Raw genomic sequence first — 17,051 nt, forward strand, 5'->3', positions numbered from 1 at the left:
ACTAAAACTTCAACGTATTTCTATGCTGAATATGTAGTTGCTAACAAACTGCAGAAAGTAAGAAAAACTTTAGAAATCTGTAGTTCAACTGAGTAAACTAAAACAACAATTATATTAATGTCTATAGCTATCAACCCTATGAAAACAAATTTTTTACGAAAACTTTAATCTCAAAGGAGCAGCAATATTGCAAAATGAATTTACAAAGCAAAAACTAAATATTTACTATAAAGTATTCAATTTTGGCTCCTTTTTACAGGCAAAACATTTCAAAATGTCACGTGACTGTGACAGAGTCTATCATAAAGCATAAAGAGTTACATTATATGTACATTGAATATCAAGTAAACACTTGTTGTAATGTGTGACTTTACTTTAATTGCAGCACAGCGCAATTATAGGGTTAGCAGAATGTGCACAATCAATTGCTTAACAACATAAACAAGGATAATTCAGCACAATGTATTTCAATTACCTTTATTAAAATATACTTTTTTTAAAGCAAAGACACACTGAACGTAAGTAACCAAATATGCAGTAATCACACAAAACCTTAAATTTCATTATTTATTACAGTTATATTACTATTCGTGAATCTTTCTTTACAGAAACCATCCCTTCAATATTTTGGGCCTGGTAAAACAGCTAAAAATAAGGACCACATGAACTGAACGAAATTCTCTCCAAACGTATATGTGCGGTTTGCATCCTTCAGTAGCTACAAGTCCAGCTTTCTTCCAGACACCAACAAAAGGGCATGCAATGGGTAAGAAATCCAATGATAGTTGTTCACTTATCTGCTTGATGAACGAAATCAACAGCCTAAATCAAAAAAATTTTTAGCCCAAAGGAAAAGACACAAGCGCGCACACAAAATTGGCAATCAGCAACAAAACGAGTAATAAATGATAAAAACCGTCTAACTACCCACTGTAGCTGACACTTACTTAAAATCCTATATATATATATATATATATATATATATATATATATATATATATATATATATATATAAACCGTTACAAGCATCTGTGAATACATAGGAAGAATCATGTAGTATATGCATTTAGCAAGTGCAAATAAATAAATGTAAATAATACAACAACACACCATCTCATATACCAAACATCGTAGGGGATGCTCAATATAGATGCAAACAGAATTCAAGTGTGACAAAATAAAATAAGAATAAAGATTGAAAAATAGCATAGAAATATAAAAGAAAAAATTTTGACAATGTCGTTGCAATTTAATCAAAAAAATACGCTGTAAAAATTATTAATTAATTGATCATGTCAATGAGATAAGACAAAAATAGACTTATTTATGTTCTCGTCACCATAATAAAAATAATAATAATTGTTGAGTGCAACATCCTACTTCTGTTAACATAGAGATATGTAACAATTACACAGTGAATGACAGTAAAGGCAACACGTTTTCCGATTATGATTATAAGGTTTCATCATAATGACATTAATGTTCCTTTCCCAGCCTCAGTCATGATCAGAACATACATAAGCACTCACCGCAATCGACAGCTGTAAACAAAGACAGCAAACACAATTTCAATTGTGTAACTCTGGAAAGCGTCAAAGCCATATGGCGCTTGTACCATTTCACTTCTTACCTTCAGTCTTTGAGATTTTCTTGCACGGCAACACACCTGCCTTGTTGGAAAGTGTGGCCGTGACGCGAGGGTCGATATCCCGGGCCTCCGCTCATGCTCCACTTGCTTCTGGTTCTGTTTTTCAGGAAACGGGTACTTTTACGCCTGGATCCCGGCCCCTTGCATTTCAAACTGGATAACGAACGGAAACAAGATGGAGAAGGGGACCAGAAATCAAAATTGCGGTGGCTGTCGCAGAGGCTATGAGCGCAATGACACAAATGCGGCGGCAGGGCTACGCATATACACTTTTTTCGATGCGCGTGCTAGGTTCCGGGGGTAGAGTCACCTCTGTTTAACTAACTGCCTTAACCGTATTTGACTACTTAACTAAACTCGTTAAGATGTTACTGCTCGGCACCACATTTGCCTGGACGGAAAGTGTGGCCGTGGCGCGAGCGTAGAGAGTCCGGGCTTCTGCGCATGAGCAAATTGCTTTGGTTTTTGTATTTGAGTGAAATAGTACTTTTAGACCAGGATCCCGGCTAAAAATAGGTTTTTTCGTTGAGCAAACATTTGGTTCAGCTCTGGTAAATAGACTTGAGACTGTACTACAAGTTTGCCGATCACGAAAGGTTGGGTGACTGTCAGACAGAACAGACAGCAGCTAGCAAACAGGAGCACGCCGTAAGGAAGCAACCAAAGAAAATTGGTGTCCATCGAGCGCCCGGATAGTGTCTACATAAAGATCTTACATCCTTACGCCAGGCTGCTTGTGTTCTTTCTACATCCGATGTATTTTATACATACAGCAGTAATGACCCACGCTAAGAGGCTAATTGTTTCGACCAGCGTGCAAGATTCCTGGCAGGCAACTTTATAGACGCCTCCAATGCCTTGCTTTTCCAATGTCCCAACTCTTTGATGGTAGAGTCGTCTATGCAAAGGGCTTTGGCTGTAGGAGCGGCACGGATTCGCAAGCTGTGGCCTGTATACCTTGAGCAATCTAGACCTGCTGACGACACCTCCGCTGCACCTCTTGCACCAGTCTGACGCTGGATAGAGAACATCTGTCGCTAAAGATGAAGAGCGGCCCCGAAAGAGTACTCCTGACAGCCATGAATGCCAAAAGCGATGATACCGGACATATGTCATTAGCGCTCCGTACAAAATAGACATCGGCACCGCGGCAGAAGGGGTCTGTCTTTGACCGCTTGAGGTGCAGACGCACAAGAAATGGATTCTCGTGAGAGTCTGTCGTAATATCATGAGATGTGAGGTGAGATGCATGTTCGAAGGCCGAAATGATAACACGGTGAATTTGCCCGCTCCAAGAAAACCGAATAATCCCCGGCAGCTGGGATGCCTTGAGCATAACCGCATCGTAGCTTAAAGGTTGCTGAGACCAGATGGTCTTGGTCGCGCGCAGCTCCATCGCTGTGATAGGAAGGCGTTAACTGGTGTGGCTGTCACCCTGCGTGCGGCGCAATCCTTGCAGAACATGTTACTCGGGGAAGAGCAGGCGCAAACAGGTCTTTATGGCCATATTGAATATGTAGGTGACGTACGGCAGATAAGCAGCATATCATGGTCTTCTGCGTAACTTGCTGTTCCTTGAGAGCTGCGACAAAGAGACACAGAGTACGTTCGGATGTAGAAAATGGAAGAATTGAGAGTCCTTGGCAGAATTGGCGATAGCGAGATTAACAGGTAGCGTACGACCTAAGAGTGGCCGTAGCTGAGTATGACTAAAAGGGTTGACTTGTCCTTATCTCCAGCTAGGTGAGCTCCAGTCGATGTCTGAAGGTTGCAGAAGCGCTAGGAATTGCACCAAGACTTGAGCCGGGGCTAAACGTAGCGATTGGTGATAAAGCGAGCCGTTGGAAGGTTGTTATGAGACATGGCATCCACAACGTGACTAGACTTTCCGCAAAATATGTATGGCCTGCCAATTAAATGAGAAATGGGCAGCAACAAACGCGAGAAGCCTCAGCAGATGCATGACATGCTTGGTTATGGCAGGAGTAGTTACGCCAGAAGGAAACAACAGTGCTATTGTCGCACGGAACTGAATAAACTCGTCGTGCCATTGACGACCTCAAGCAAAACAAGCGAGAAGAATCGGCACGCGCTTCGTTAATGCGATAGCCCAGTCACGTCACGCGATAGCCCATTTCCATTGTAGCCAGTGCTCGCGCCAGACCTCCCCACAACCCCATTGACCAGAGGCGTCCGAACTCATTCGCAGCGTTGGTGGTGTGAGTCAAGAGTACGTAGAGAGTACGTCCCAATTTTCCGAACCAGAAAGGTATCGCACTACAGTATATCTGTTCGCGCGTCCTCCTTCAGCCGAACCCAGCAGTGTAGGCGCTTGATGCGACAAGATAAGTCATTATGGCGGCGAAAGAGACATCTGCCGGCTTAGACTACAGGCGCTGTGTGCTGCAGGGTTCCACCCAACGACAGCAGCTCTCTCTTGGTCAGTAGCGATAACCAAGCCAATCGCTTTCCATTTGACAGGTTCGTTGCACTTTTGCTTGCGGCAGGCAGATCCTACCTGCATCCGAATATGGGTTCAGCCCAAGAAAATCAAAGCACGATGACGGTCCCTCAATGGTTTTGCCGCTAATGGAGTTCGCCCCTCCGAAAAAAGGAAATAGTCTACGTAGTAAATACTGAAAGTGATTCCTTTGCGATACGTGATCTAGAGAAGAGCGTCTGCTACGGCCGAGAAAATCTTGGGCGACTACCTAATGCCGAACGGAAGAGCACGATCAAGGTAGAGCACGCCCTTTTAGCGTACTCCCAACGAGTATCTGGGTATACCTGGTTTTGGCGATATGCACTCTCAATGTTGTGCTTAGCCATCAGAGCTCTAAAAACCAGATGCAAAAGACGCTGCGCTGCCTCATCGACATAAACATAGGACAGAGAGCATAGGTCCATAGCGATCCTTCGTTGATGCCGACCAGACGAGATGAGGAGAGATTAATGATAAGGCGCCAGCGCCCGCGTTGGTGTTTCTTAAGTACCAAACCTATCGGACTTACCGGAACTGTTTAAACACCAAGATTTACTGGACCGAACACACGAGATGCTGCAACCTCATCTCTGAGGTAGCTGTCGACGACCGACGTGTTTGCAGTAGCCGATTGTATGTTTCGATTTGCTGATATGCAGTTGGTAGAGCCGTAGGCGAAACCGATCCTGAAACCGTCTGTTAGACCATCCAGTATTTAGTTAGCAAAGGACTGCTCCGCGTGAGACTCGGGCTTCCGAAGCCATGCTATCACCTCTAGTGGTGAGACGAAGTACACTGAGTCTGACCGCGGTACACGAGCAGAAGGAAGCCATCTGTCGATAGATAACAGGTCAGGCAAGGACCGGTACTGGAAGACAAGCACGTTGCAATTTCGGGCTGACGATTTTGGCTTACCTGTGAGCGTAGAGTAATACATACTACATCGTAAGTACCTTAGCGTCAAGAGACCAGCTAGAGACAACTCGGACTGTACAACTAGTTAATACGGTGAAACATGTGACACATTTCTATTTCTAAAAGAACAACAGGAATGATCGAAACAAAAACCCTCCACATGACAGAAAGCACATGCGATAGTACGCTACCCCTATGAATAGAGTCCGCTACCGAGCTAGGAGCGTAGCTGACCTACTAGTGCCCAGCTGCTCTCTCCATTTGGGTTGCATTCTTTTCACGGCCAAGCCTCTGCGGGATTTTGGGAGGGAATTAACTTAAAGGTGGTTCCTAATACTCTGGCAGCTTGTGAGAGCGTCGACCTCTCAGGCACACATGACGGTAGGTGCAGACCTGGAAGACACTGCACGAGACAAAATTGTTGTTAAGGCAGACAGTTTAATGTCCGGCAAAGCCTCTCCAAGACAGATTGTGCTGTTTGTACGCCCTACCTCTGCTGCTGGTTAGCTTGGAGATGAGAATTGAATATATTTTCTGTTTTTACTTCTATTTTATGTCCTTAAAATTCGTTGTCTACCCGTTTCATTCAAACTGCTCGTGCAATAATTCGAATGCTTGTATTGTTGTGAGTTAACAAATTAGCTAACTATTTTGTCGTGCTCGCGTCTAATTTTATCATGCTCGTCATTCACGTCTTTTTAACACACTTCACTTCTAAGCATTTAGATTCATGTGTACATCTCACATCAATCATATTACTGCTGGCAAAATACTAGTAATGAACTTAGTACAACGCCCAAGTTTGGCCACAACCGCCGCTACGGTACCTTGATTATTTGTTAATTTCAATCGTTTAAGATATAACTCTAGTTATATTGTAACACGAAATTCGTCTTCAGAAAAGAGTCACCAAATAATGTTAAATTTGTGTACAGAGAACCGTATCTCACACCCACACATTGCTCAATATCTGCATACCGCGATCAAAGCGTTAAGTTAATCTTAGAAAGGTTATAAGGTTTCTGCTTATAGATTTGTAATTGTTTTGGTCATATTCTACGGTAATTAGACAATTTTGATACATGTCAACTCACAGTGTTATTCTAATAATAGTATATTGCATTCCCCTACCGCAAATCTTTACCTGATAAAGCTTTCAGCGCTAGACAATGAGTAGTCTGTGTTTCCACTCCACGTGTACCTGTTCAGAGTGTGAGTCAGGCGTCTTCGGCTTGAACACCAGTCTCTTAACCTCGAGAAGCCGTCCTCAAGAAATGGCTTCCTACGCGTCTCTACGAAGGCAAAATTTCTCACAAGATGCACGCTATTTTAAATAGTGAACTTACTTACAAAGCCTAGTCAACGACAAAATGATCTACGGCTCAAATGAAAAACCGGAAACCTGGGCTTTGTGTACAGCGAGATCGGCGAAAGGTGCGTGTTACTCTCAAGATTGCGCATGCTCTACAAGCTCCGCCCCCAAATATCGTCTGTAGCAGGCGATGCACTGAAAGTTCACAAGGGAATGAATTTCTTTACCTATAACCAAGACAAAGATACGTACAGTTTCATCTGTGCCGCTGCATTTACAGGAGCTTGGTAGTATATAGACTGTTATGACAGCAACTTGAATGATGAATATGCATATGGCAGATCAGGACAGCACTTCGTTGTTTGCAAAAACTTTTCAAGAAAAATACTGTTTGCAAAAATTTGAAATGAAACTAAAATGATGTAAGACATACTTTAGAAACTTCTTTAATTTTTCAACTTTGCAAGCATTATTGCAAAATATTTTAATTAGCACAACTCTTGCTCTTCAGTTGTTACTTTCATGTTGGCTTTATTACTTTGCTTCACTTTTATAATACAAGTAGTAGAATTGGTTTGCACGGCAGAGAAGGACAAAGTAGAGCAGATAAGGATGGTACGTTACAGATAAGCACCAATGTTTACCGTGCCCTTGACTAGTAACTTTCAAAATTTAAGTTGTAATGTTTTCATTAGGTTAGAGCATCATTCTGCTTTTGTATATCCTGATACACTGCAAATGCTCAGTACATACATATTTTCTGGGCTTATATATTATCTGATAAAATAGAAAAGTTGAAATAATTATAAATAATTATAAATAATTTAGAGATAATTTCAGTACAGTAAGAACGGAAGTCGTTAAGCTAACTGTAGACTTTTTGGCACGCATAAAGCGATATAGTAGAATATTTAGGGCGTAGGAATCAGGAGGATAGGAGGGGAACGTACCCTTGTACTATTAAGGCTAAGTTTATTTTGGCCAATATGTAATCAACTTTACTTACCAGTGTACCTGTCCAGTTACCTCCTGATTTTTCAATAAGAGCCAACTGCTAAACTAAAGTAAATTGAAGGATCCATCTGTCAATGGCCATTTATTCGTCAGTCGAGTTTCCAAGGAGCGTCAGAAATATTATATTAGCAACATAAAGAATAAAATATTTGCATAAATTATCGTAACATTTGCATAATTTACAAATTTGTTAACAACGGAGCAATCTACATTTTACTAATTAAATAATTTAATTTAATCGTTTATTATAATAAGACTGCTTTAATTTAAAAGAATATATTTCACTAATAGCAATACAACATTTATCCAAGAAATGTTTAATTAATGAAATATTGCAAGTGTGCGTAATAATCATGCATCATGGTAAGATTATCATAAGAAGGCGAACTTGCATGACTATTTAGACCGCTTCAGAGTTTAGAGTCTCTAAAATGAATATGGACTTAGCGATTTAACTCATATGAGGAAACTAGCCAACACGAACAGAATAGTGTCACACTTGGCAAGATCACGTACCATACGTAACTATAAAGCCACAAAGAGGTGTTTCGGCCACACTGGAAATTTTGAGATATGTCTCTGCACTTGCAGCACTCTGCTGTAGAAGTAAGAATCACATTCGTCCCTACTATTCTAATTCGAATAGAACGTGTTCGGTAGAACGACTATTAATTGAGCACAAGAACAGATCGATTAGGCAGTCAATATTTCTTGGTACCTCTCGCTCAAGAAGTAACCGTTCATGTATGGGTTTTCTAGTTCCTACATTGCCTTTTGGTTGAATTGCAATTTTTAGTTATGAGCTACAGCAAACCTAAAGCCTGATTCACACTGAACACTTAACGTAACTTACTGTAACGTAGGTCGACCTTACGTTATGAAAGATCATTCACACTGGATTGTCGCCAGTTACTTAACGTATTGATTTTTGGAACGTAATGTAAGATTTGCAATGGATTCAACTTTTTCCGGTTGACGTAAGGAATTATCCAATCCTGAAGAAGTAAGTGGGTGTCTCTCCTGATCGTGCGCATTTTACAACATTGGCTAGGCCGTGGTATTCCTGCCTGCGCTGGAAAATTTTTCTAGTCCACATTGTTATTTCGTGTGCTTTTCTCCTTTGAATCCGAGACAGAAGAAGAAGCAGTAACATTGGCGGATCTTGAGGGGGTTCCGGGGTTCTGTGAAGCCCCCTAAAATTTTATGTGACGTCATCACGCGGCGATGACCGCGTACCAGCAGTCGGACAGTACGAGTGAGTCGTACGGTACTCCTACTCTTTTTTAGCCTACTATGCGTCAGCAACAGATACAATGGGCCAATTCAGCACATGGAAGAGTGTGCTGAATGACTTCACATGGTCAGTTTACATCTTTGTTTGGCTGCCCTAGAAAGTCGTCGACGGAAACAAGCTAGCCCTTTCAGACTTCAAGTTACCAGAACATTCAAAAAACGTTGCGAAGGCTTCTTTCAGTAAAATCAAGGCATTTCAGGCTTGCAGCCACGAAGAAAGGTGTGGCGGATACGGCTTTGTGTGAGCCACCCCCCCCCCCACATCTTCCGGACGTAAAGACTGAAAGGGTTAGTTGAAATCCAACTGTGGCTTTTTGGCGAAGCTCGAAAACCATCACTTCGCTACTTCCTTGCAATGATAAAGTTTCCAAGTAGTTATTTTTCATCTCTTGAGAATATATTTGATGGTCACAACATCACATTTCATGAAATCATATATGTCGACCTCTAGAAGCTTTTTTGAAAGAAAAGGAAGAGCGGTAACATTTGCCTGTCTAGAGAAGGACATGTAGACTTGCAAAATCAATTCAAATTGTCCGGTACTGTAGATTCATTAATTAACGCATACTTCCGTTTTATGCTATAGATGATTAAGTAGCTAATTTCTATCTGGAGGCGTGGCTGATTAAGTGACGTCACGGAACCTCCATCCAAAAATCCTGAATCCGCCCCTGTGTCAGAGACGATGTTTCCTCTGCTTTGTAGCGAAAGCATTGATGCGTGACGTTATGTGGTGGACTCTGAACGTATGCTAGAAGCTCAATGTGAATGCAATTAAATGTCATGGTAATTTATGTTACCTTACGTACATCGCCCTAGGTTGAAAAAATGCGTTACGTGCTCAGTGTGAATCAGGCCTAAGGTATTTTAGAATACGTCACGTGACCTTTACAACGTTGACCGGTTAACATGGGGTCTTCACATGATAGACACCTCTCGGCTGTGATAGAAACCTGCAGTTTGATAGAGATCAGAGTTTCGATAGAAGAAATGTACTCAAGAGCAACTATTCCCACAACTGGCTCAAGGGAAGATCTAGGATCTAATCAGACTGAACACTACATCTATTTTTCTCTAATCCTAGTTCTCACTGGAAAATTCTACAAAACTCAACTAGAATGTGAAATTGCATTTAATGCACTATTTTCTAACCGACTATCGTTTCAGGTACATGCTCATGCAGATATCTGGTGCATCATTTCAATGTCCACCCCATGAGGTACCGTACGTGTTACCAAATGACAATCATGAACGACATTTGCATGCAATGCGGCCAGACACTTGTAAATACTTACCCCTACAGATAGACGCATGCATACCAAATCAATGTGCCGGACACGCCTGACATGGAGAGAGATACTGGGAACGGTAGAAGCGGTTTCAAAAGACTGCCTTGAGTCTAAATGGTATATATATAGGAATCTCTAGGATTCTCTTGGCTAGATACGGATCCCTAACCTACCATGGCTGACAAGTTGATCAGACTACCAGCAGTGTGAAACCGCATATTGCCGCTTTTAACAAGAACAGGTGACCCAAAGCAAGAACAGACAATTACCTTGCAGCCACAACAATACAGGCACTTGTCAAACTGAATTCTGGATACGCAGCCTGACGTAATTAGCTAGATTATGCTTTTACGCATACAGCTCCAAAGACTCAGCTAATTGAAGATGTAATCCATAAACAATGACAGTTGCTAAAGCCTTGTGATTTTTTGCAAGAATCTGCCATTTTGAAATGTCACCTGAAATGAATGGATGACACAAAATAAATTTTGATGGGTACTTGTGCGTTTCAGAAATTCTAACGACTGAGGCACTCAATAGCTTTCTTCAATCTAGAAAACATACGAGGCGGACGCGTTACCGCTCACGCCATCGATGGCCACGTCTCCATGTGTATATGTGACACAGAGTAAAGGTCAAATCCTGTTGAATCTGCCCGTTATAATTCTCTCTCCCTTGTTCTTAAACAATGCTAGCTGTGTCTTTACATCACACCCTACAACAAGACAATTGAATCTCGTTACTTCCTCTTACTTGAGAACAATTGTACCTATGTCTCATTTCTAGGACAGAAGACCGCACAATTCGCAGAAGACTGCAACACTAAACTGTGAAGATAACAGGTTTTGCCAATGCCCTAAATATAAAAGCTGGCTTATACCCCATCCTAAGCATCATTGCTATATGCAATATGACTAGTTCTCTAGTGACTGTTTGGGTTCTTTGTCTTATAGCATTCGGGTATTGTCTACCAAAAGACGACGATGCCAAAAGCCAAGATGATACTCACCATCTTAAACGTGATGGACGGTCTAATGAAAGTATTGCAATTTCCTCGTGTACAGTAACTTAAAGGGAAATTCTACGTAACTGTCATCACGTCCTAGAACTTGGCAACTCTCACATTGGATTTATGAGATCGACCCACGTGATATGAAGTCTACTGTGATATGAAAACGGACGGTGGAGGATGGACTGTATTCCAAAAAAGAAGGGATGGATCAGAAAATCTTTATCGCACTTTCCTTGAGTATCAACAAGGATTTGGAGAACTAAATGGTGAATTCTGGCTTGGACTTGATGCAATTCATCGACTTACAGTTGATGTTACTCTCAGAATTGACATGATGGCGCCAGGCAACAGCAAAGCGTACGCAAAGTACGACGACTTCAGTATTGGAAATGCAAAATCCAAGAATGTTATCTACTTTGGACGATACAGTGGAACAGCAGGTGATGCACTGAGAATTCACAAAGGAATGAAATTTTCTACACCTGACTAAGACAACGACACGTAAAGCAAAAACTGTGCTGTTGAATTTAGGGGAGCTTGGTGGTATATCATTTGTTATGACAGTAACTTGAATGGCGAATACACATACGGCAGACCAGGACAGCACCTCGTTGTCTGGGAACCTTTTCAGGAAACAAAATCTTTACAGAAAGTGGAAATGAAACTGATATGATACAAGACAGACTTCATAAATATTTTCAATTTTTGCATGTAGTCTTTGCATGTTGGAGAAACTTTTGAATTAGAAACACTCTGGTGTCTCAGTTCTTACTTGTTAATTCAATTTGCTTACATAATACAAGTAGTAGAATTGCTTTGCAAAAAGGCTAAGAACCAAGTAGAGAGTACAATAAAAGTCTTTTAATTAGGTTCAAAGATTCCAGCTAACAGATAATTACGAATTCCATTCTACAAATAGACACAAACGTTTGCTGTGTTTCTAACAAGTAAACAAGCAACTATCAAAAATTGATTTGTAATCTAGTTAATTAAAAGGTTAGTGCATCGCTCTGCTTTTTCATAATCTGATGCTGCTGCAAAATCTCACTAGATGTTTTGCCAGTGTCAAGACTTCTAATTTATGTAATAAAATAGGAAGTTGTGATAATTATAAATAATTATAGAAGATTTCATATTATAAGAATAATAATCTTTAGGCTAATCCTACACCGTTTTGCACTTGAGTCGATATACTTAGAAATCGAAGAAATTTTTATGTTGTTTGATCATTGCACACTAAGAGCTAGCTGCAGAATCAGTGGAAATTGAAGCATCTCCATGTAAATGAGCATGCTATATCATGTGTATTTGCTGTGTGCAAAGTGCATATGGGACAATCCATGGATTGCCCGGTATACACAATCCATAAATACATCTGCAGTTTATTATTTATTTAATTCATTAAATTAAATTATTAATTATATTGAGCTTGCTTAAATTTTTGAGAATTGCTTACCAGGAAAAGCTTGCAGGTGTACGTAGTAATCATAGTAAGACCATATTGAGGGGAACTTGCATGGTCCATTGTAGACCGCTGCAGAGATTTGGAGTCTCTTATAACACCGACTTAGCGATTCAACTCTTAGAAGGAAACCAGCCAAACAACAAGACACTTGAAAATCATGTAACGAAACGTATTTGTATGCATGCAGACAAGGAGAGAGGCTATAACGCATGTTATCACATTAGTTAAACACTCACCTATACATGTGTTCATAGCATGCAATACACCATTTCTATCTGACGATCGTTTGGGTGCATGCACACAAAGACTTCCGGTGCATGGCTTCTAAATCCGCCTCCAAGCTGCTGCTACAAGTGTTACAAACTGGCAATAATAAACGACACTTCCAAAGCAGCCAGACCTTTAAATATTTACGCTTAGACTTTTAGATTTTCTAGATATTTACGCTTAGATGCATGCAGGTCAACCAATGTGTCATACACACTTTACCAAAAGAAACACTCTAGAAGCAGCAGAAGGGGTGAAGAGACTGGCTTCAGTCTGGTTTAGTGTCACACCGTATAAATACCTAAGTTACCCACGAATAGCCAAGCTGCCGTGAATGACATTGGATAAACCACCAGTGTTGTTGAACCACGTAGTGCTGCTTCTAATAAGAACATGAATCCCACACTGTTAAGGCAAAGGCGTTCTACAAACACCAAATTACGTGCAAAGATGCTGTCGCTATACTGACACTCGCAAGCGTGCAGGAAAGCAACACAATCTGGTGTAAAACTATTACACCATTTTGTGGTGCTTAAAAACAACCTTCATTTAGTGTTACTCAAACACCAAAAGGTGTTGATCTTATTCTTTTGTAGGCTGCTATTAGCACCATTTTGTAAAAGCGGTCTGAAGTCCGCGGCCAACGGTTCTGGCACGTGCACATTAGAATAGATTTTAATACCATTGCTTGTATTTAAACATTTAAACCAAAACAGTGTGTCAACGCACTAAACAAAAAGCAAAACACAATTCATCAAACAAAGTTACTCGTTGCGATCCAGCTAAAAACTAGATATCAATGGAGCTGAAGTACATCCCATGCAGCAACATGACGTCCTGGCACCAGTAAAAAGTTGCTAAAGATTGAAAGAATTTGTATTGAAAACATAAATTACAGCAAGCAATAGTGCTGGATGGCATATGCTGTTGCTGCACTGAATTTCGAACATCAGGATGAGCTGGGATACCAATAACACGGCTTGCTTTGGCTGGATTGCCACATACAATCAAGTATGAAGCAACTTGAGAAACCTTGTCTACTGTGGACTCTGCATCATCACTTTCTTAGTAGAATACACAAAAGGCATAAGGTATCCATATCCAGTGGACCACTCATTATGTTCTATATGGCATAACATATTATTGCATACTTCATAAACAGAATTAATCTACTTAATTAACAAATCTACTAAGTGTGTGCGTGAGTGCGTGTGTGTGTGTGTGTGTGTGTGTGTGTGTGTGTGTGTTCGAAGTCTTTAGCTCAATTGGTTAGAGAGCGTATATTAAGAATGAAAACATCCGTGACCTTTGCAAACTATGAGCAGACAACCACAAACAAAAGGAAGACAACTAGGTGTCATCTACAGTCAGGCTATAGGCCGACGTCCTCACCTTGACAATGCATGCCCTAGGCATACTGCTCGTCAAACTCAGCAAGAGCTAGAAGAAACAGCGCCACGGTTCTGTTATCCATCATTCACCGCATCCTACACTACCAGCAATTCTGTGGACGGTCATCAAGCGACGTAGAGGCATGTCTCAAACGTTCGTGGACATGAGTTGAAGACGCAATCCATTCGGAATGCAGTTGCTAACGCCTTGTGATGTGTTGCAGTACGTACATCGAACACATGCATGCATATCTAGCGAAATCCGCCACTAAATCTATAGCAAGCGAGGGAAATGCTATCAAAATATGAAAGAATGACATAAGCTAATGACGGGCACTTGTGTGCATCCAAAACTGTTAGACTCTAGCAACACCACATTTATACACAATAGTTCTCTTCAGGATGGAAAACGTACGTGACGAGTGGCGGGGTTTTTTCCGGTAACGCTGCCTGTAGCAACGCCAATTCAAGTTCCTACTAAATCCGTCAATGTGACTTGCTCTGACTGGTCATAAACAATGCTAGCTCTGTCTTTACATCCCTTATGATAAGACAATTGAGTCTCGCGACTTCCTTTCATTGGACAATACTAGCTGTGTCAGATTTCTAAGATAGAAAACCGCACATTACGCAAAAGATTGCATCAATAATCTGTGAAAGCAACACCTCATGGATAATATATTCTAGCTCTTCAGTAATTGTCAGCAATATTGGCAAAGCAGCTGTACAGGCAATATGGCTAATTCTCTAATGACTGTTTGGTTGCTTTGTCTTATAGCGTTCGGGTATTGTCTGCCAATAACTGTAGATGATGCCTAAACTCGTAATGATGCCCACAATCTTGAACGTAATGAACGGTCTGCTGGAAGTATCTTCATTTCCTCATGTCCAACAACTCCTAAAGAAATTCCATGGAACTGTCGTCATGCCTTACAGCTTGGTAACTCTTACAGCAGCCTGTATGAAATTGATCCACGTGACGGTCTCGGTCTATTCAACGTCTATTGTGATATGGAAACAAGCGGTGAAGGATGGACTGTATTACATAGAAGAAAGGATGGCTCAGAAGATTTCTATCGCACTTGGACAGAATATCAACAAGGTTTCGGAGAGCTGTATGTTGAATTCTGGCGTGGCCTTGAAGTAATCCACAGACTGACAGTCGGTGTCACTCTGAGAATTGATCTGATGGCACCAGATAACAGCAGAGCGTATGCAGAATATGAAGACTTTACTATTGGAAAAGCGAATGCTAAGTACGTTATGTACATTGGACGATACAGTGCAACCGCAGGTGACAGGCTGAGTGGTCACATAGGAATAAAATTCTCTACCAAAGATCAAGATAATGGCATTCAAGGGCAAAATTGTGCCACACTATTGACAGGAGCTTGGTGGCATAAAGCCTGCCATTATAGCAACTTAAATGGCGACTACCGTTATGGCAGCTCAGGAGACAAGCTAGTGGTCTCGCCATCGTTCAACGACAAATCATCTTTGCAGAAAGTAGAAATGAAACTAAAGTAAATCAAAAAAATTACTAGGACAGCTCATAAAAATTTTGCTAGCATGTCTATAGAGTTGTTAAAATACTATACAATGCACTATTCTATTGCACACTCCAGAAGCAGCAGCGTAGCCAAAATAAAATATTAGGATCAAATTTCACATTTCTATCGCAAATAGTTGCATGACATTGACATTTGAAATGCATGGATTAATTGATACCTTAAATATATTTACTGTATGACTGTCAATCAAGAACGCAGTATACGTTCTTGGTCAACTGCCGCAGAGTTATAAATGCCCCAATCTTTATTTAGTAAACTGAAAAGTAAACAAGAACTAAGGTTACACTAATTAGCCAAAAAAACAGCGCTTTGCATAACGTCTAGCTGACAAAGTCACACGTGTCTGTACTTACAAATTACATCTTAAAAGATTTTATAAACTGGAACGCTTAATTTTTTAAGATTTAAAGACCCCGTTAACCACAGCCACGCCTCTGTGAAAAAATAAGCAATGTCAAGGCAAAGTTCTTTTGCAATTAAAAAATTGTATTTTTTAGCAATATGACAGTATACACTAAATGCAGGCTCACCTAATACAAAATCACCAGGCTACAATAATTTATAGCCAATATTTGGAAACTTACAAAATATTTAAGATTTTTGACAGCACAACAACAACCTATGGTTACACTGTAGTCTTATGTACTTATTACGGATAGCTATATTCTAAGTTCCCATCTAAAATTAGTGTCTGTACTAAACAGCCACACGAACAGAAAGTTTAAGCTTACTTACACTAACAAGTGGAAAAAAGCAATAACTGTTAATAAAGCTAACCATGATGTGATATTATGGTGACGTCATTCTATTATTTTAGTTAATTAATCAAACCCTTCCGTCCATAAGTCAGTGTGTGAGACTGCAAATAGAGTTAGTTGTTATCGCCTACAGCTAGGAAATTTTCTAAACGGCGAAGAGCGTAGACAACTTTCTACAGTGGAAGCTAATGTATTTAAGTTACGCCCACCTTGTAGCCACGCCCACTTTATTGCGCTGCTCAATGTATGACCAGGTGCTAATAATATTCTTAGAATTGAGAGGACATATATCACGAATAGTTAGGCGTTAGTGGACTAACACCACTGATTACACCGGTTCTAATCATGATTAGTGTACGCCATTCTAACGCCCTTCTAACAGTACCACTGCAACAGCATTAGTGGCGTAGGATAGTAACTGCTTGTGACATTGAGTCTGAGAGCATGCCGCCTATGTTTCTGATGTGGTGTTGTATGTTTAGACGTGCAAACGCAGCAACAACTTGACGATCAGATGTGTACGCGTGGTATGTGCCTGTGAAAACTTCCTGCCGTCTCTGCTAGAGAAAGCAACAAAAGGTTTCCTTATTCAAAACGTAGAGCAATGCATTCATCAAGAGAATTCACGTGAATT

At 40.6% G+C, this 17,051-nt stretch overlaps 2 protein-coding genes across 2 annotated transcripts; both read left to right on the top strand.

Moving 5' to 3' along the window:
* Positions 1–10,547: 10,547 nt before the first annotated feature.
* Positions 10,548–11,455, top strand: LOC134180774 (fibrinogen-like protein A). The gene is made up of 3 exons (XM_062647961.1): positions 10,548–10,587; positions 10,907–10,993; positions 11,112–11,455. The coding sequence occupies exons 1-3, from the start codon at positions 10,548–10,550 to the stop codon at positions 11,453–11,455; spliced, it is 471 nt and encodes a 156-aa protein (XP_062503945.1).
* Positions 11,456–15,099: 3,644 nt separating this feature from the next.
* LOC134180775 (ficolin-2-like) lies at positions 15,100–15,615 on the top strand. The gene has a single exon (XM_062647962.1). It carries the CDS (start codon positions 15,100–15,102, stop codon positions 15,613–15,615), a length of 516 nt encoding a protein of 171 aa, XP_062503946.1.
* The last annotated feature ends 1,436 nt before the right edge of the window (positions 15,616–17,051 follow it).

This window comes from Corticium candelabrum, chromosome 6 (genome assembly GCF_963422355.1).
Source record: "Corticium candelabrum chromosome 6, ooCorCand1.1, whole genome shotgun sequence".
NCBI lineage: Eukaryota > Metazoa > Porifera > Homoscleromorpha > Homosclerophorida > Plakinidae > Corticium > Corticium candelabrum.